Genomic DNA, 21,096 nt, shown 5'->3' with positions numbered 1-21,096 from the left:
GTTCCAAGCTGTCTGTGAGCAGAAGCATTGCATTTACAGAAAGGCCACCACTTCTCCCTCGTCACTCCCTTGAAAGTGTGCACGCTGTGGCCCTCACCTTTGATAACCTGGTCAGGCTGTGTGCAGAGGGGCGCGATGGGATTTGTACAGTCACTGTCATAATCACCAGACGCTCGAAAATGATGGATTCCCTTCAGTGTCTAAAGGAACAAAATTAACAATTTCATCATTTTATGTTCTCCAGGCTTGCCAATCTCCATCAAGTGTTGAGAACAAACAATACAGTTACAGAACAAGCTCATGCTGAGGCATCACAGCTACGTTAAGAACACACCCAGTCACAGGGTCAGTAAAAAATCCCTAACAAATATGAAGAACAGACTGTTGACCTTTCTGAAAAAGAAAAAGAGGGGAAAACCCAACAACCCCCCTAAACAAACAATCCCTCCAAACACAAACAAAAACCCCACAAGGCCCCTGTGGTAGTTTGAATGAGGTCCCAATAGGCTCATGTATTCGAATGCTTGGTTCCCAGTCAGTGGAAGATTAGGAGGTTTGGCCTTGTTGGAGTAGAAGTGTCACTGAAGGTGGCTTGAGGTTTCAAAAGCCCATGGCAGGCCCACTCTCCCTCTCTGCCTGCAACTGTTGGACCAGAGGTGAGGCCTCAGCTACTGCCACATTGCCACGTCCGCCTGTCACCATGCTCCCAACCACGATCGTCAGACTAACCTCCTGAAACTGTAAGCAAGTCCCCAATTAAATGCTTTCTGTTGTAATCTGTCTTCACCTTTATCACAACAATAGCACGGTAACTAAGACTGCCGCAAAGCAGGGCACTGTTCTAGCTAAGATCATCACTGTCGGGCACAGAGGCATGCGTACAAGCTCTGTAGCTGACCTGCACACCAACCTTCCCCTACGCTTTCGGAGTCAGCTAGGCAAGACAGCTTAGCTCCGGAAGGAGCTGGTGCTATGAGGCCCTGACTTCCTGATCTACCACCATCCCTGCTTTCCAGGCCAGGGAGAAAGGAAACCCGAAGCCAACTTCCTGCTCCTTTACCTTTAGAAATGGGTATATGGACTGTCTACTTTGTTCTTTTTGTGTGCTCAACTGAAGCGCTGTCTTGCTACGCAGCCCAGGCTGGCCTTGACCATGTGGCACTCCCACCTATCTGTCTCCCAAGAGCTGGATTACGGCTGTGCCCACCACACAGGGCCGGACTGCCTACTCTCGGGTGCAGCTTTACAAGGCCAGAGGCTGTGTGACACTGGCTGGCCTAAGTAGGCAGCACTCTGTTTGAAGCCCATCAAGCACACGGTCTAGCTGGGAACAGAGACATTCACAGGGGACATTCACCCGTGAATGTCACATATTCTCACCTGCAGGATCACGCCTGTGTTCACAGGGACGTGGGCATCAGGCCACACCGTGCCTCTGCTCTGGAAACTGGCAAATCTGGGACAGCAAGCTACACACTTACACAAGCACGGCCACACACTTACCCACTTATTTACAGTGGACTTTGTTGTGGCAACCCAGATCGCAGGAGGAGGATCTGCTGATCTGTCGAGTTCCATCTGAAAACCAAACACAACAGTCTTCTTTGTCAGGCTGATGATACTGAGCTGTTAGCTATTAGCCCAGCGATACCTCAGGGAGTATAAATCCTTTGTCAACTGTACGCTGCCTGGCACCAGGCTTGTAGCAATGAGCTACAGATGGACAGGGAAAGGGGTCTCCAGCGAAGGAGCCAGTCTTGCAAATGGGGAGAGGATGCATGGCAGGGAAGTGTCCTTGCTCACCTGTGCATGCGTACAGCTATGCAGTTATATTTTTACGGTCTCACTAAGTCAGCCAAGCTGGCTTCGAATTCATGATTCTCCTGCATCAGCCGGATTATAGACAGGCACCACTGTGGCTAGGCTCAAGGTTTCTCTTTGTAGACCTTGGTTGTCCCAGCACACTCTCTGTAGACCAGGCTGGCCTGGAACTCCCAGAGATCCTCCTGCCTCTGCCTCCTGAGTGCTGGGATTAAAGGGGTACACTGCCACACTCGGCTGTCCAGGCTCAAGGTTTCCAGCAAAGTTTATTGTTGGGACTTAAGTGGACACAGTCAAAAGAATAAGGACTTTCTGAAGCAAAAGCAACGCTGTGCTTCTGCTATCCCACTTCTTATACTGTGTGTGCATGTGCACTTTTCTGGGACAGGTTCTTGCTGTGCCCCCAAAGCTAGTCTCTGGGGGCCACCATGCTTGGCTTACATTCTTCCTTTTTTTGAAAATGCTTATAGAAAGGAAAATCCTAATACCAAAACGAATGTGAAGTTAGCCCTCACCCAGGGACAGGCTCATGAGCATCACCTCACAACAAGCCCCTGGTTCTTTCATATGCTATCCATGTAAGATGTGAATTTATACTCAAATGGAACCACTTTTCTTCCAACATCAGGAGACTTGAACTGGAGTAGTTGGAGGCATTTCTCGACTCTTAGCGACCAGCGACTCTCGGGGATTCTCTTCAGTGTATGGGCACCTGTACCACCTTCTTCAGTCTGCTGCCCACAGCCAAGAGCCCCAGCAGCTGCCAAGCTCCCGGAGCAGTCTCTTCTGTGCTAGCTTCCTCTGCTTCCCACCTACCCTGTGGCTCCTGCTCTCCCTGCGGAGCTGCTTGGAGGCAGCTGTTCGTAGTTGGAAGCAACCGGCTCTTCCCCTTCAGCAGATACTCTGCTTCTCACTGCTGACGCTGAGGCCTGAACACCGAGACCTCTTTGCTCAGACACCCTTAATAGCTCACGTTCTTCCTCCTAAGGACAGGGCAGGCGAGCAGGCACACCCTCCAGCACGCTGACACAGTATCACTAGGATTTAGCCACAGGAAGGCCATCCGTGCCCCAGTAGCGCCTCAGGTATCAGAACCTGGGCCCAGACTCTTGCTACCCTGTGGAGCTTTCCCTTGACCGCACTGGGGCTTGTTCAGTGCAGCTTCCGCTGCTCATGCCTAAGGTGCACAGCTGGGAAGCCCAGGGACTCAACACACCTTGAGAACTGGTGCTTTTTCTTCACAAATCAGCACCCGAATGTCAGGGTTTCTCAGGTCTGTGCAGTAAATCTTCCTGTCCCTCCCTCCAGAATACACATGTGTGAAGGCATCGTTGACTTGGAGGGCCCAGACACCTTCATCGTGGACTCGGTATGTTGCTATACACCGCTGCTGACCAAGGGACCACAGGCGAATGGTTCCGTCAGAACTCCCAGAGAGGCACTGCGAACAACGGAAACAGGTTTGAGGGTGCTCCCAGGAGCAGGCCATCTGAAATGACCAAACACAACGTGCCTGTTCCAGCGGGGACACCGGGCAAACTTGCCTTTGTCCTCTCTCCCCAGCTGCCTGCTGCTTCTGTAAAAGCCTATGGTGACTCGTGTCTGGACGTTCAATAACTAAGGCAGCTGCTGGTGGTCATCGCAGCACAGTCATCTTCCCTGGGAATTTAGTAAGAATGTAGACTCTTGGGTCCCATCCAGACCCAAGGAGGCAGGACTACAGCAGGGTCGCCAACAGATACCCAGCAGGCTTCTGGGGCGACTGCCATGTTCTAAATCTGGCGGCACTGCTCCAGGCCAGGGTCTTACCTCTTCCTCATGGCTCAGGCCTTGGTTCTGACAGGAATCAGAAACAAGGTCTATGCCAGGTATCCACTGACTCCCTGTGATCTGGAACACTTCTAGCAGTTCTGACCATTTCTCAAGGTTCAGGAGAAACAATGCAAGGAAGTTGGTGGCACACCAATTAGGGCTGAGTACACTGAGTCAAATAGAAATAGGATGAATGAGTCCCTACCAGGCATGCTCAGTAATTCCTGATCAGTTGCTGGGACAACTTGCAGGAAGAATAAAAACTTCATCTCCTTGGGAAAAAAGAATGATCCCAAGGAGAGCAATTGTTGCTGCTGGAGTATGAAACTTAGCAATAGCTTTAAAGAGAAGTAGCTGTGGGCATGAACCTGCATGGTTCTGTTAATGATTTACTGCTCTGCCTCTCAATTTTAAGGAGCCTGTGAATTGTAGACAGGTTTAATTAAATGAATACAGATTAGACAACTTCCTCACAAACTGCCGGCAGCATCAGGAATTTAACCACCTCCCTGATAGTTCAGAAGGGAATGACTGATCCAATTCGGGTGTGGGAGTGCTGGGACATGGGGCAGGCCCAAGGAAGGTTCCTTATGCAGAGAGGCTACTCTGAGTTGGCAGTACTCTCAGGAAAGCTCCAATCCTTCAGCTCCTAGGACATAGAACAAGGTCTGGCAAAGATGGTGGTCTGGAAGTCCACACAGCTGAAGACTGCAACAGTTAAGGACCAGATGCAGATTGCACAGATGGAAGCAGAGGAGAAAGCACAGATGTATAAATGAAAACAGAATACAGAACAATCTTGATAGAATCCAGCAGTCTATGGCTATGAGGAGGCCACAGTGAGGACAATGCTTTCAGAGAGTCCCTGCCATGGGGTGCAGCATGAGGCAGTGTTCAACAGTGTCCTGTACTGTAAGCATCCCTTCCTACCCATGGGTCCCCTTTAGTACCCGCCATCCTCTAAGAGCTAGCAGGACCAACAAAACATTTCTCACCCTCTATCCTCACCTCTTCTTCCACTGGTTAAAATGTGAGTTGTCCAAAAAGAGATTATTTCAGAGACAAACCCAACGCGCCACACTGTTCTGCTAGACCAGACTTAGACAGAAAGATCAGGCATTACTGTTCTCTCAATGATGGTCGTATGGGGTGCCTGTGTGTAGGGACCAGACTACTGTTGGAGAAGTTGCCTGATGCTGTGATCCCAGGCCTAACTTAGGTTTGGAACTTGAAGTATCAGAAAACCCTGTGGGTGATAGACAACTATGCATTTTAAGACCCAACAGGTAGCTTTCAGAACTGAGCCCTACCCATAGCAAATGCAGCTGACCTTAAGGATCTCCATTTGACAGTCACATCACCTGGCTTAGAAGTACACTACAACCTACAGACTGCAGGAACAGAAAGAGCATTAGGCCTTTGAAGCACACTGCTAGAGACTTCAGCCTACAGATAACACAGCAACAACAGAACTGCCTGTGGAGGTCTGAACAGGTATGGTGCCCTAGAGTGGCACTCTTAGGAAGTGTAGCCTTGTTAAAAGAAGCATGTCACCGTGGCGGTGGGCTTTGAGGTTTTCTATGCTCAAGCTACACCCAGTATGGCACATAGTCTCCTTTGCTGTCTAGGAGTCCAGATGTAGACGTCTCAATTCTTTCTCCAGCACTGTCTGCCTGCACACTGCCATCCTTCTCATCATGGTAATGGACTAAACCTCTGAAACTTGAAGTCACCCTCAATTAAATGCTTTCCTTTATAAGAGTTGCCATGGTTGTGGTGCCTCTTCACAGCAATGGAAGCCCTAACTAAGACAATGCCCAAGTCATACGATCATGAGAATCTCTAACTAACACGATGCCAAAGGCGTAAGAGAGCACAGCTTCCTTTTGCTCCAGCCAGCTCTGCTGGCGAAACTGTACACACCCCCGCACCGGGACAGCACCGGAGCCTTTCTTGTCCTGCCTTCATTAAAAGCAACAAAGCCCTTTAAAATGTGGAGCACTGCGAGTGCAAGTTAGCATTTTTTTAGTTTTTGAGATAGGTTCTCACCCTCGAATCTTTCTTTTTCTTTTTCTTTATTTTTTTAAATAATTTTTATTTTTAATATTAATCACAGGTTAATATTAAATTAATCACAGGTTAAATTAATCACAGGTTTGTATCCCAGCCATAGACCCTCGAATCTTGTATTCTCTATCTATCACAGGCTGGTCTTGTTTTTGTTTTTTTTTGAAACAAGGTTTCTCTGTATAGCCCTGGCTATCCTGGAACTTGATCTATAGACCAGGCTGCCCTTGAATTTACAGTGATCCGCCTGCCTCTGCCTCCCTGAGTGCTGGATTAAAGGCGTGTGAAACCACCCCGGGCCAGGCGGGTCTCAAATTTATTGTAATCTTCCTGCCTCAGTCTCCTAAGTAACTGGATTATAGGTGTGAGCTACTTATATTGGAAATGGCAACTGTTTTATTTTTATTTTTTATTTTTCAAATACTTATTTTCTTTTTAGGTGTATGTATTTCTGTGTGGATATACGCCATGTGCGTGCAGTGCCGGGAGGCCGGAAGAGGGAAATGGATGCCCCTGGAATTGGAGTTACGGAGGCTGTCAACTTCGGGATCTGTGTGTTGGGAATGGCACCCCAGTCCTCTGTAAGAACAAGTGCTCTTAACTGCTCAGCCTAAACCTAGTGTCCTAAAGACTGAATGAGGATGTAAAGCACACACGTAGCTATGGTGCAGATTGACCCTCCAGCCATGCATAAAGTGGGAGACTTCTGCCAAGCCACCCGTGTCTGTAGACAGCTCCTACCTGTGTGCCGTCCCTGTTCAGCAGCAGCGCCTTCACGTTGTCCGTGTGCCCTTTCAGCTTCATAAGCTTCGCGCAGGTTCTTGGATCCCACACTCTTAGAACCTGCCAGTTTTTACAGAGTATTATATAAACCAGCTATGGACACAACCAGCCTTTGAAAGCACCCGACTTTTAAATACCACCTATTAAATTCTGGAATGGAAACATGGCTGCAGCCAGTGTGTATTGTCCATGGCTGCTAAACTTAAGGATACATTTCTAATGCCCCAGATCACAGCCCCCTCACTAAGTGCACAACAGTTACACAGCTATCCTTACACACACAACTTGCATTTCTCTTATCATCCACTAGACAAAATTACTGTTGTTTATTAATCTTATTTTTTGGTTTCTTTTGAGACAGGAATTTGGCTATGTTGTCTAGGCTGGTTTTCAACTCCTGGGCTTAAGTGATACCCCTGCCTCAGCCTCCCGAATGTGGGGACTACAGCATGCTGCCTCCCCGAGCTCTGTGCATGTACTTAAGAACTGGACAGACGCAATGACTCCATTTTCTTAGTTTCAGAGACACTGGCTAGGCCTCCCTTACCTTTTCAGTGGACCCTGATACAATGATTGTTCCCAGTTGGTTCATGGCCAGGCTATAAATGGAATCTTTGTTCCCACTTAAAGAAGAAGCTGTTGAAGATAAACAGAGTTCAATGTTAACAAAATTATCAGGTGTTCAGCAACTTGTCAGCAAAAATCATAAGCTTACACATTTGACTTAGAAAATCTAATCTTTACTAATAGTTTAGAGAGAATTCCAAATAACAGTATCATCAAAATTTGTGTTTTTTTCTGGATTTGAGTATGTGCAAGTGCTCAATAAGTATCTGTTAAACTGAACTGCGCTACCATTTAAAACTGACCCACAAAAGCACTGTATTTCCAAAGATGGCCTGAATAGTTCAAGTCACTATTATTCAAAGAAAGACAAAATGAAAACACCGTATCTTAACCCAAACCCCAAACAGAAATCCAAGGCAACACTTTTGGCCAGAATCATGTCCACGCCCTTTGATTTGGAAGCCAATGTGGAACTCTTTCCTTCCCAGGGGACTGCTTCACAAACAACCCCCCTAGTGGCCTGTGAGTGGGAGTTAGCACACGTAAGCGGTTAGAAATGCTTCTACACACTCAACAGCGGTGACTATCGGCAGCATGGCTTCTGCACTCATCAACCTGGTGACAGGCCCCTCACCACTCTCAGCAAGTCCACTTTGGCAGAAGCTGTGTCCACTGAGCCAAGGCCCTGACCCTCTGAATCTCAGAGCCCCAAGTCTCTGACCCTCTGTATCTCAGGGGCAGACCTCAGGGCCTACCTGCTGGATCCCTGAAAAACGAAATAGAACTACCAACCAAAAAACCCCAAGGGAACAAGGGGTTTAGACTAGACATACTTCTGGGCAAAGCAACACTGGAGAAGTTGTAAACACCAGTCTCTCCACCTGCCCCCTGCAACAGACTACACCAGCCACGCTGTGGGAGCACCTGGAGTCTTAACAGACTGGAGTCACATAGCATAGAGATCTCGCTGTCCAAGCCCATGTCCTGAAGTCCTTCTCTGGTCTAGACTAGGCCAGACTCTGCTCCTACAAGAATCCTAGACTTTCAGCCTGGAGGCTCCCATAGGCTAGGCTAGTGCAGTGCCTACAAGTTTATCAAGCAGCTACGCTTCCTCTAGAACCACCCTGGCCTCCCTAGGCTTCTCCAGATCACTGGATTCTTTCAGGTTACTCTGAACAGCCCTTCTCAAGTGGTACTGGAAACATTGTCTTCCTCCCTGGGTATTTCTCATCTTGGCCATTAATGCAAACGCTCCTAACAACATGGAGCCTGCATTGCCAGATGTCATCTTCTAGAACATGGGCTGTCTGGGGTGCAGGGACACACTATGTACGCTATGGGAGACACAAGGACACACTGTGGTACGCTGTGGGAGACACAAGGACACACGGAGTACACTGTGGGAGATACAGACTCTTCTACTGTAGGGACTCCACTTTAGCCACGAAGCTAAGACATGCACATGGGAAAGCAAGGTTCTATCTGGAGAAGCTGCTAGGTCTACAGCAGGGATGAGCTAGCTCCAAGTTCAGTCATACTCCTGGGGCTAGAAGCTGTATGTACTCTCAAAATATGAACCGCTTTCTCAACCAAACATATCAAAAATGTTGTATAAACCATTCTTTATGTCAATTTAGATTGCTTTCAAAAAATTGTTTTCAAACACCTTACTTGTGACAGTGTTATTTGAGGCAGTCAATGCTGTTAGAGTATTCACATCCCAAAGGAATATTTGTCTGTCCAACCCAGCCGATGCTACCAGCTCTTTATCCTTCGCATATGCTAAGGCCTTTACATAATCCTATAACAGAACAGACACACTATGATCTACGCTGTAAGAACATGAGCATACAAAGAACTGAGTTCCCAATACGACAGGAAGACTGGACCGTGGACATTACCTTATGTGTCCTGAGTGTGGACATGCAGAAGCCTTTATGTGCATTCCAGACTTTCACCGTTGTGTCGGAGGAAGCAGATATCACTAGGAGAGACAAGGAGTCAACTGGACCCTTACAAGAATGACTTGGAACCATAAGGCTATCTTACAGCAAAGCAATGCTGCTTCAAACTACTGTTCACACATGTGGCTTACAAGCTCTTCCCAGAACTTTCTCAACAATGCCCCAAAGAAATATGGGAATGTACACAACACTTTTGGTTTTAATTAGATAGGGCAAATTGTTCTACTCTCCCCAGTGAAAAGTCCTTAATTTAACTGGGAATTACTCAGACTGCAAAACCAAGAAATGGAGCGTACCAAAGTAAGAAAACAGCCATACAAAGACTAACTACACACACACAGTAGAGGGAGCTATTTATCTACAATTCAAATCTGTGTAAAACTAACTTTAGTGATCATGTCAACTGACTGAAAGGCAGGCAGGATAGCACAAGGGGGCACCTGGTAATGCTCTCTCTTATATTTTACTATGGTTGCAATGTCTGCGCACTTTTCTGCATGTATGTTGTGCTTTAGTAAAAGTCTCACAGCTGGGAGTGGTGGTGCATGCCTTTAATCCCAGCAGACAGGGAGACACAGGCAGGAGGATCTCTCTCACAAAGTGAGTCCAGGCCAGCCAGGACTACACAGAGAAACCCTGCCTCAAAATACCAAAAAAAAAGAGAAAAGTCCCACAGGGGCTGGGGCACGGCTCACCGAGTTAGGGCCCCACAGAAAAACCTTGACGTGGAAGCACAAACCTGTAGCCCTACTCTAGCTCCAGCGCTGGACAGCTGAGGGTGGGGTGGGGTGGGGTGAGGCGGTAAGAGCGCAGGAGTTAGCCAATCTGTCAAATCGGTGGACTCTAGGTCAGCCGGAGACTGTCCACACACCATGGTGCCCCAGGACAGAAGATGACATTATCTCCATATGCACCCAAACGTGCACACACAGGACTTACATAAAAAAATGAAACATATACCAAGCAGAACTGAAGAATGTCAGAACCTGAGAAGAACTTACGTGTTTTCCCATTGCAACAGAGCACGACATCGTTCACCCAGTCTGTGTGGTGCTCCATAGATGCTATGTATGGATCTTGCTGAAATGGAAAACCATGGAGTTTACAATACAGCAACATCCACCCCGAAGTACAGCCATGCTCCCTTTCTTCACTTAATAGGACACACTATCACACTTAAATCGACAGGGGCACTTTCCCAAACAGGCCATGCTTCTAGAGAACTGATGCAAAAAAAGTCTGTTTTAGGACAGTTACCATAGTGAAAGCTTAGTTTCCAAGGCTAAGTCTGACACCTTCCGGGGGTAAAGGTGCCAAGCCCTGGACTACACATGGTATGGGGCACAGAGGACAGACAGGACCCAGGAAACCTGAGCTGGGGAGATCTGACTTGCGGTGCCTGTGCTTCAGGAGCCCAAGAGCAACAGGCGACGAACATGTGCTTTTAGCTTCCTGCCCTTGTTTGTAACCCTTCAGGGAGTCTCTTCACTGCCTCTCCTTCAGAAGAAGTCAAGGGCTGAGACACGCCACCTGCAGGGGCACCCCAACTGTCAGCGACTCCTAGCCACTGGCTCAATACCCAGAGCCCTGTACAGTGTCAGGTTGTGTCCTACACTCAAACAGGCAGTTTATACACGTCACAGACGAGCTCTTTGCATGTCTAAGAACTGCAGCCACACAATCTCGTTCTGAAGACCAGGAAAAGATACCTGAGGGCAGGACAGCCAGACAGCTAGATTGTAGACAAGCTCTTTTGCACTTTGTCTTTATTTGTTCAAAATACTGCAAACTCCCCAAAAGTTAATATTCTAAATCAAATGTGAGTTCCTATGGTATCTAAAAGGCAAATGCAGACACACTTTTCTCACGTTCACGCTCTGACACTGCCTTTACCTGCTCAAGAACTCAGCACCTGCTGGGCTGAGCCCACAGGAGAAACCTCATCTGGCAAGCTGTGCCATTGCTCTTTCTTCAGTGAACACCAGTTTGTTGAGCTGGCTAATAAGACACAGACTCAAATATATGGGTGCTGGCACTGGGGTCTGAAGCCAGGCTGAGCCCCAATTTACAGCCACACTAGGCACTTGGCCATCAGAGTTCTCATGTGCTAACAGCCATCTTGAAAGGAATTGTGGAACCCCAGACCTTGGTGAGCACGAGGCCCAAGGCACATAGTTAAGAGCTCAGTAAATGGCCCCAACTGTTTCTACACCATCCACAGTGCAGCATTCAAGCAAACCTAAGAGCTTCCTGCCATTTGACTGCAGATCGCCCTCCCATGCGTTTGTGTGGACCTCCCTGCTTACGAAAGAGCCTTTCAAGCTGTAGGGTAGCTCAGGGGGGAAAGATGCTTGTCCAGCATGCAGAAGGCCTAGGACTTGATGCTCAGCACTGCAGAAGAAACAACAAAGCCTCTGGAAGCCCTGGGGAGTAGAAGGAGGGAGCAGCCTTCGGTTTCACGCCTGCCACACCTTTGCATGTTGTGGGGACTTTAATCACTTCCGTAAAAGAAATTCACAAACATTTGTAAAAGTAATACACGAGACATTCTGTTATTCTATTTTTAGCATGGTTATCAGGAGACATTTCAGGTTTATAATTAAGCCAAAATCCTGTGGGAAGTGCTCATTCCCCTCCATCCAGATATTTTTTCCCCTCTGTGGCAGGGGAACTCTTACAGCAAACTAACTTATGGCACCCTGAGTTAAGTAAAAGTACTTGTGAAACTTTGCTGCAGGCCCTTCCTCACAGGCCTACAGAACTCGGTGCTGTCTTTATAGAATGTATTAAGAAGCCCACTACACAGATATTAAAGCTGGAACCGAATAAAGAAATTCTATCTGACAAAGCTCGGTGCCTCACCTTGTGCTGATTGACACTCCAAATTCTTATGATGGAGTCTCGACCAGCTGTGAAGAGCCTGTTGAGTGCTGGGTCCAGCTGCAGGGCGTTGACTCCATTCCGATTGTACTTCTCCACTTCATCTCGAATAACATAGGACACCTGAGGGACAGCAGCAAAAGCCAAGCCATGGTGAGCGCAGCCTACTACTGGCCAATCCCAATACTCCATGAGGATTAAAGGACTGCAAGAAGAATGGCAGCTGACAGCCCAGCTCAAGCCCTTGCACGACTGGAAAGGTCTACCCTTGCATTGAAGTAGGTGAAGAAGTTTAGATAGGAGGACTGAGGATTGCTGGGCATGTGAAGGCCCAGCTCTGTCTCAAGCAGGACAGAGGAAAAAACCAAAGATGGATTCCTTTAGTTCCCTAGCACCTACTGTCACCCATCTTCAGCCTCATTCGTGTTCTCCCCGGACACCTTACACTACCCCGCCTATCCCCTAAGCCTTTAGGACCTTCTTGTGATGTTTCTGGAATGTGTCTTCTGACCCTCCAGTGGCTTTGCAGTGCATCTAGAAAGCACTTTCACTCTAGAAAGCATGATGCTTCATGTGTGCTGACAAGCCCTGGCTGGACACTGCTGTGTCTGTCTTCTTTGTCCTCAAGTGTCCATCAGTGGACAATGGTGCTTCTAACTGATCCTTTGTCTTTCACACAACCTGCATTATTTCTGTTTACTTTTGAAAGGACCTTCTTTACTATTTTATAACTCTATTACTCACTTTGTTTTGTTGAGACGAGTTTCACCATACAGTCCAGGCTGACCTGGAACTTTCTATATAATTTTGGATGGCCCTGAATTCCTAATCCTGCCACCTCAGCTTCTCATGTGTTGGGACTACAAGTATGTGCTACCATACCCAGCTTCTACTACTGTATTTTTTCAATAAATTATAGTACAATTAAAAACAGAAACAACATCTTTAATAAGGAAATGGTTACATTATTATACACCAGGCTGGCAAGATGGTCGTCAGGTAATGGTGCTTGCCACACAAACCTGGAGACCTGACTCTGATCCTTGGACTGTATGTAAAGTAGGAGGAGAGAACCAGCTCTACTACATTGTCCTCTGACCTCCACATGTGCCATGGTATGTGACCTCCATTCCAACACTGTAATAACAAATATTTTTAAAAAATGTACTCTACATTCTATGTGGTCATTAAAGGGAGAAGCTGAATTGATACAGTAATTTGTTCTTAAGGTGTTTCACATTAAAATTCTGTTCCTGGGTGCAGAGCCCAGTTCCTACTGTGAGATGTCCAGGACACCATAAAACCCCCAAGGACTTCAGCCCTGTACAAATGCCAGTCTTGTGTGTTGGCCTCCACTATTCTCTGCCAGACTGCAGAAGGGGAATCCACAAAAAAATACCTGAATCAAGACAAGTGGGAACCATCCCAGTACACTCACTGAAGTTATATATATATCTATATATGTATGTGTATATATATATAGACATATATATACATATATAAACATTTATATATATATATATATGTCTATACACACACACAGACACACACACACACACATATATAATGTCCAGATACAGAAAGACAGAAAAAACAAACCCAGAGCTTAAATGTATTTTATTTTTATTTTAATTATGAGTATACGTATGCATTTTTGAGCGTGAGTGCACTGCCTATTGAGGCCAGAAGAGGGTGCCAGGAGCTGTAGTTGCGGGTGGTTGTGAACTGCCTGACATGGGTGCTGAGAACCAAGTGGAGTTTACTGCAGGAGCGGTGTGTGCTTAACTGCTGAGCGACCTCCCTGGTCCTGGCATTGGGGTGGGGTGGGGGTCCTGGGGAGAGCAATGAAATCTTCTGGGTGACATTCTGTTGCAGGATATTTGATCCAATTGTGAACCCCTGAGACTGTGAACTGTAAAAACCTGTTTCTTGTTTGGTGCAGCTCAGCCCTAGCACACAACTTTAATTCAAGAGCTTTCTGTACACAGGATTAAATAAAGTTAACCCTCTGTCAAGAGTCGGAGCACAAAACCAGCCTACAGGGATTAAGCAGAAAGGAGGAACATTGGGTTGAAGGGTATTTAAGACAGTGTGGAGAAGAAGGGGCTTTGGCTTTTTCTTTTTGGAACGTGAGCCGAGTAGGAAGATCAGCCGGGTGTTTTCTCTGCCTCTCTGAGCTAGTAGGTTCTCTCTCTCTAAAAGATTTATTTATACAGCATTCTGCCTTGCCAGAAGAGAGCACCAGATCCCAGTACAGATGGTTATGAGCCACCATATGGTTGCTGAGAATTGAACTCACGACCTTTGGAAGAACAGCCATCTCTCCAGCCCTGTGAGTAGGTTTTGATTCTTACATCTGGCTCCTGTGTCTTCTTCAGTAAAATGGAAGGACTGGGATTTTACTGTTTTAAAAATAGCAGGAGCTTAACTGGAAGTACCAGCAGGCCTACAGAAACATGGCCTGAAGCATCTGATCAAACAGTTACTTCATTGTTAAGTTCACTGGGACAGTTGGAAGTCAGAGTTGAGAACTCATATCTGACTGTTCTCAACTGTCCACCAAATGGGATAGGCACAACATAAGCTTTGTAAGGCAACAGGAAGCCAGGCCTTTAGTAAGAAACACATATTTTGCAAGTGCCAATTACAGGGATTCGGACAGGAGAAAATGAACAGGGTAGCCCCCCCGCAGCAAACCACACAGCAAGTACTGTCTGATTCAGTTCTCCAGCAGTTATGTGAGAGAGAGGGCCTCCCTCATCTGCCTCAGCATCTAGAACCTAGATGTCCTCAGGGTCCTTGGTAGTTACTGCAGAGACCATCAGAGAGAAACCACTTTCTCCATCATTTAAAATCACTTCTCTGGTTTGCATATGAAATAATGGCTTTTCTTAATCCATTTTTATCTCCCCACTCTCCTCGCTATCCTCCCCATCTCTTAGTGCAAGTAAACGAGATAGGGTTTCCATCCCAACTGTTACAAATGACCATAAACGCAATGGCTTCAAATGTGCCCCCTTTTCCTTTCTGAAGGCTGAAGTCCAGGCCGGGCTTAAGCGTACCCAGGGCCTCACAGGCTCAGACTGGCCAGTCAGCAGGTCTGTACTCTTCAGTGGAGACTCTAGGAAAGAGCATGCTTCTAAACGCGTGGTGTTGATGTGCCTGTAGTCCTATGGTCTGTGTCTCATTAACTGCCCGCCAGCCCATCTTTGCTCCTAAAGGCTGCCCGAATTCCTTCTCATATGTTCCCCACGGCTCTCACCTGCAATAGAGCCTCCTAACTCCAGCTGGAGAAAGGCCTCTGCTTTTAAGGGCTGACCAGATAATCCCCCATCTTAAGACCTGTAACCTGGCCACACCCCCAAGGTTCCTCACTGTACAGTATGACAGGTGCACTAAGCCCCAGGGTAAGGGTGCAGCCTTTCATATAAAAATGGCTATGCGCATCCTATAGAATAAAAACAAAATTCACTTAAAAAAAGAGAGGACCAGGCAAAGCAGTGTATGCCTCTAACCCCAGCTCTTGGGAGACAGAGGCAAGAGGATCCCTGAGTTCTAGGCCAACCTGGTGTGCACAGTGAGTTCCCAGACAGACACAGTATGTAGATATTGTGTTTCAAAACACAAAAGAAACAGACAAAAACCCAAACAGGAGGAGGAAGAGAGCACTGACATGGTGGGACACCAACAGGGACAAAGGGGCTGCTGTGTATCCTGCTGTCGCTCTGCTTAGAACCCACCATTCCTGATCCTCGCCCTACCCACAGTTTACTCCAGGACCTGAAGGGCCTCCCCATCTGGCCTGCAGCCACTTCTCTGACTGCACCTGCTGCCCCCTTTTCCTAACCTCAGGCCTCTTTACTGCTCCACAAACTCAGGACCCTGAGCTGTACAGTCTCGCTGGAATGTTCTCATTCTAGGCTTAGTGGCTGTCACGCTTCCCCTCCCCCAAACTTTAAGTCACCCCTCAAGTGAGTCCTTCTCTGACCAGCAAACAAATTCACTCTGCTTATCATGGTGGCCCAGGCCCTCGACCCTAGCATGCAGCCAGCGGCTGTGAGTTTCAGGCCAGGCCGGGCTACAGAGCAAGATTCCGCCATCTCAAGCAGCCCCTCTACAGCTGACTATGTTCAGTTTTTAATCTTTTAGCGTCTACTCGCTGTTTGAATTATAAATCACATAGCACATACCTGCTGTACACACACTTCAGTTAACACCTCTACACTTGCTTTACTCGATCATCCATTCATTTGATCCAACTTACCCTCTCGCATCTTTGGAAACAAGCAGCACATCAATGACACTTCTTTGCAAGCATTTAGGCATGTGTGTCCCTGTCCAGTTCTTTAAATCTTTACCATTATCCTACAATTGCTCCTTCTGTCCGCAACTGCATTTCAGCTAATTTTTAAAAAGTATTTTAGGGCTGGAGAAATGGCTCAGTGGGTAAGTAGCTTTGCTTGCTATCCAGGCTGAGGAGACATCTGGAACCCAGTGCTCAGAGAGTATGATGGAAGGTGGAGATGGGATCAGGGGGCGGCCAGAAGCTCACGGGCAGCTACACAGCACACACACACGGCTCAACGACCGTCTCAAACCAGGAAAGTGAATATGGACACCAGAGGTTATTCTAATCTCACATGTGTGCTGTGGGACACCCAGTCTATGTATACATGGACGGACACACACACACGTACCTCTTTAGGACATACTCTGGTTTGCCTTCTTCTAAACCAGGGGTTAGCAACAGGTGCCTGAAGGACAAATCCAGCCTAAACCTTGTTTCTGTGAACTAGTCTTGCACAGCCATCCCTGTTCACTGACAGATTCTCCATGGCTGGCTTTGAGCTGTAAGGGCAGATCAAATGCTGTGGGATACAGCGGCATGGTTACAACACAGCAAAGCCCCAAGAACTGAAAACACTTTCTGCTTGTGCTCACACAACAGCTACACCTGTTGATGACTGTACGTGGTCCTTCTCCACTGTTTTTTTTAACAAGATTATAATCCAAGGCCTGTCCGTACCTTGGCTTTGGAATTCAGGGTTACTGTCTTCTTCATCCAAGACATTAATAGCCAAAAGGCAAAAATATATTCACTTTCCCACTTTTCCAAAATAGAACATTTTATTTTTTATAATCTAAAAGCATAAACATAAAATAAATGTGAGGTGAGTGGTGATGCCTGTAATCTCAGCACTCAGGAAGCTGAGGCAGGAAAACGGCCAGCTGGAGCCAGAGGGGATCACACGGTGGGACCTCCTCTCCAACAAGACCCAAAACACCGCAGCGCACACTGGTGCACATGACCTAGACTCACTTTATGAGTATGTGCCTGAGTACACACATGTGCGCTGCCTGTGTGCTGCAGAGGCCGCAACAGGATGCCAGACCCTGAACCTGGAGTTACAGATGGCTGTAAGCCGCCACGTGGGTCTGTCCTCTAGCAGAGCGGCTCTTAACTACAGAGCTGTTGCTCCAGCCCCGGTGCGTACCGTTTCAGTAAACGCAGCCCGTGTTCATTTACGCAGACCACTGACATCTCAGGGAGCAGTGCTGACACCTTCCAGACTGTTTTGGTGTTTGTTTTCTTGAGACCGTTCCTACGTAGGCTTGGCAGCTTTGGAACTTGCTCTGCAGACCAGCATGGTCTCTCAGAGTCTGGAGTTTCTCAATTCCTCAGGGCGTGGTCAGCAGTGGAAAGCCTGTCCTGCTTTCTCAATGCTGGTATGCTGGCACACATCACCACACCTGGCTTTTATGTGGCGCTGATGATCTGAACGCAGAGCCTCATGTGGCATGCACCTTACCACCCACACAATCTTCCCAGCCTCAAGTTTACTTCTGATAATTGCCTCATGACCACTACATGAATATATCATATTTTGTTTGACAACCACATACAGATTTCCAAAGGTGGGCATTTAGTATTTTTTTCTCACAGTAACAATATTCCTACAATACCCTTAAATAAATAAAGACAGATTACAGACATATATGTGATGTTGTGGAATAATTTCTTTTAAAGACAGGGTCTCGCTATATAGCCCTAGGTGACCCAGAATGCAGTGTATAGATCAGGCTGCTTCTGCTTTCTGAGGCTAGGAGTGAACTGCTTTTGCTTTCCGAATGCTAGGAGCGAAGCTGGGCACCATCATCAAAGTGAGGAACTGTGGTCTCTAGGAGCTGCCTTTAAGTTCTGGCAAAACAAGATACAAAGCAGTAAATGCTATGGCTCTGTATGTCAGGTAGCAAGCTGGAAAAGCACAAGCTTAGCTTTCAACCAGTGTCAATTCTGCCCTAAAGGAAACTTCTGTCTGCAGAGTTTTTGGTTGTCACAACTGGGGTGGTACAGTTGTGGGCAGAAGTCGATCTTCAACAACCCGAAACACACAGGAGAGGATCCTCAGCTTCCGCACGAAAGCCTGAGCTAACGTAAAGTGTGAAGAGTAAGCAGGCTGAGAAGCAGCCCCTACTACAGGGTGACACAGGACACTCCACAGGGTTGATGTCTTGAGACAGCGAAGGACAACTGGAATTTATAGTTTTGTATGATTTCTGGGTTCTTGCAATCAGCACGCATGCACCCCTCCTCTGCACAGTGAGACGACACAATGAGACGGAATCAGTCTCCCTGGCTTCTAACATCGCTTCTGTACCTACTGGACAAATTCTCACCTTTCTCTTCAGCAGGCTAATTTCAGCTAGATAGGAAATAGTGTCTAATCACAATTTGCTTACTGCTGAACACCAAACTCTAGCTTCGTTCTCTGGCCGGTCAAGAGTGGAATTACCTCCTTTCTCATTGTATGCACTGGTCTACATCCAGCCTAGTTAAACACTTTGGTTTTCAACTGCATGGTTCATTTCCATTTTCTCCACTCTTCGCTATCGCTAAGGATTGAAGTCAAGGGCCTTGCACAAGACAGGCAAGTGCTCTACACCGAGGTATATTTCCAGCTTTGTCTTTTAAATGTTTCAAAGCGTGTGTATGTGGGATGGTGGTACCATGAAGTGCCTCTGGAAGTCAGAGGATAAGTCGGAGTCAGTTCTCACACTCTACCATGTAGGTCCAGGAGTCAAACTCAAGTCTTCTGGCTTGGCCACAACACCTTGACCCTTCAAGCCATCTGATAGCCTTGTCTTTTAAATATTTACCCCAAACTGAGAGAACTGATAATCCTTACTCTATTCCAGGCCACCAGCTTAGTGTGTGGAACGTAACTACGTTACAGCTTAGCTGGGAACAGCATTCTCATCACCTGGCCCAAAAGCTGGGGCTACTGCAATTCCATCTCGAGTGCCCTTCAACATAAAAGCCACACCTATTCAGGGAAAGCTGAGGGAGTTTTACGTTCTTGTAATCTCACTCTTTAAATTTTTATTATCTGTGTGCGTGTATACACACATACAGACACACGTATGCATATGCATATGTGTATGCGTATACGTATCTCATATGCATATGAGACCAGAGGTTGACTTGGGTGTCTTCCTTCACTGCTCTCTCCACTTATCTTTCCACTGGACCTGGAGCTTACCCATCAGCAAGGCGAGCTGGCCATTACTTCAGGGATCCTCCAGTTTCTGCCTCCCTAGAGCTGGGATTACAGGTACCACCCTGTACAGGCTTCTTAAGTAGGGACAGAAATTGAAATTCCCATGTTTAAGCTATAGGCCCTTTACCAGCCCGATTTAAACCACTTAACAGCCATTTAATGAGTATACTAGGAACAGTGACCTGACTGGTGAGAGCAGCAATATGAAGAAGACACTGACCTGGGAAATCTCACAGCTTTACAACTTCATGCTGACCTTACTGTCCTTTGGATCTCACTTCTGAACACTGAGTTCAGGCTGTGGAGTGCTTAGTGATTGATTGCTAAACCTTTTCAATCTCTTCCTCTCTTTGGAGCCGATCTATGTACTCAGCACACGCCTAATGTCTAATGACTGAATGAACTGTTCTGAACTGCATACAATATTCCCGAAGGCAAACACTCATAATGGGGCTTTAAAATAAAAATCCCAGTCCCTTAAGATAAACATAGGAGGGAGGCAGGGTCTCATGTGGCCCAGACTGATCTCAAACTTGGTAGGTACTGGAGGATGACAAATTTCTGATGTCCCCCCTCTCCTCCTGCCTGCCTTCACTACAGAAACACACACACCGGTGCTAGGAGTTCCGGCAGGTACCAACTAGGCCTGGTTTTATGCGGTGCAGAGGGACCGAGCCTTGCTCAGAACAGGAGGCACTCTGGCAAATGAGTTTCATCCCCAGCCCAAAAGGAAAAGGCAGCAGGCAGAACTCAAACACACACCGAACCGAAGTGACTGAGGGGGAAAGCGAAGCACCCACTGTGCGGGGTTAGCGAACTCATTCATCACCGGCGATCCCGGTGTTACGGAGGCTAGGGCTGAAAACGGAAGATGCACAGGGAGGCGGGTGAAGCCGGGTGTGTGTGGGGGTCCAGCCCACGGCAAGGGAACGGAAACTAATTTCCTCCAGCGCAGAGCGCCCACGTGCGACCCCGCCCCGCCACGCCCCCGCAAGGCCCCTCGCTCCCCGGCCTCACCCACCCGCGGGCGCCGCGCGGCCTCCGCTGCCGGGTAGCGTCCGCTCCGGAAGAAGGCGGCCGACAGCAGAGGCAGGTGAGCGGACAGCAGGCCCATGGCGCCGCCGCAGGCCCGGTGCCCCGGGACGGCGGTTCCCCGCGACCGCTCGCGAGGCCCGCGCGCCCAGCCCGCCCGCCACTGCCTCAGGCCGTTGGCGCCGCGGCCCCACCCCTCGCGCCCCGCCCCGCCATCCTTCGGCCGTCGAACCCCGCCAGCCGCGGCCCGAGGCGTCCGGCCGCCCGCGGGGGAACCCGGCCCGACGGCAGCGTCGCCAAGGCCGCGGAGCCGGGCCGCCATACCTGAACTTTCCTCCGCCCGGCTGTGTTCTGCCGGTGATGGGCCGCCATCTTGCATGTTGACACTCCGACGTCACTTCCGGGAGAGGCTCGGTGCCGGCGGATGTCCCGCCCTATTTCCTTGGTTGGGTAGAAGGTAGGTAGGGCGTAGGCTTTCCTGGACGGTTGCGAGGCGAAGTGCCAGGGGAGAAATAGCCGAGTGCGGGCGGTGCCGCCGATGGAGGCAGAGCCGAAGGGCGCGCCCTGAGTGGCTCCGAGTGGCTAAGCTCCGGGGCCACCCCAGACGCCAG

General features: G+C 48.1%; 1 protein-coding gene across 1 annotated transcript in view; it reads right to left on the bottom strand.

The window, feature by feature from the left end:
- The window catches only part of Wdr48 (WD repeat domain 48), a 33,808-nt gene extending 12,925 nt beyond the window's left edge, over positions 1-20,883 (bottom strand). Inside the window, exons 1-10 of the mRNA XM_055601526.1 lie at positions 20,810-20,883; positions 11,877-12,017; positions 10,016-10,094; positions 8,952-9,034; positions 8,722-8,851; positions 7,031-7,119; positions 6,442-6,543; positions 3,038-3,262; positions 1,504-1,578; positions 98-200 (exon numbers count right to left, since the gene is read on the bottom strand). Of these exons, the coding sequence (XP_055457501.1) occupies positions 98-200; positions 1,504-1,578; positions 3,038-3,262; positions 6,442-6,543; positions 7,031-7,119; positions 8,722-8,851; positions 8,952-9,034; positions 10,016-10,094; positions 11,877-12,017; positions 20,810-20,857 (1,075 nt within the window). The 5' untranslated portion in view covers positions 20,858-20,883. The remainder of the gene's footprint in view (positions 1-97; positions 201-1,503; positions 1,579-3,037; positions 3,263-6,441; positions 6,544-7,030; positions 7,120-8,721; positions 8,852-8,951; positions 9,035-10,015; positions 10,095-11,876; positions 12,018-20,809) is intronic.
- Between the last annotated feature and the right edge of the window lie 213 nt (positions 20,884-21,096).

The sequence above is a fragment of the Psammomys obesus genome, unplaced genomic scaffold, assembly GCF_907164565.1.
Source record: "Psammomys obesus unplaced genomic scaffold, mPsaObe1.curated_primary_1811, whole genome shotgun sequence".
NCBI classification, from domain to species: Eukaryota; Metazoa; Chordata; class Mammalia; order Rodentia; family Muridae; genus Psammomys; species Psammomys obesus.
This window is presented reverse-complemented; position numbering and strand designations above follow the sequence as displayed.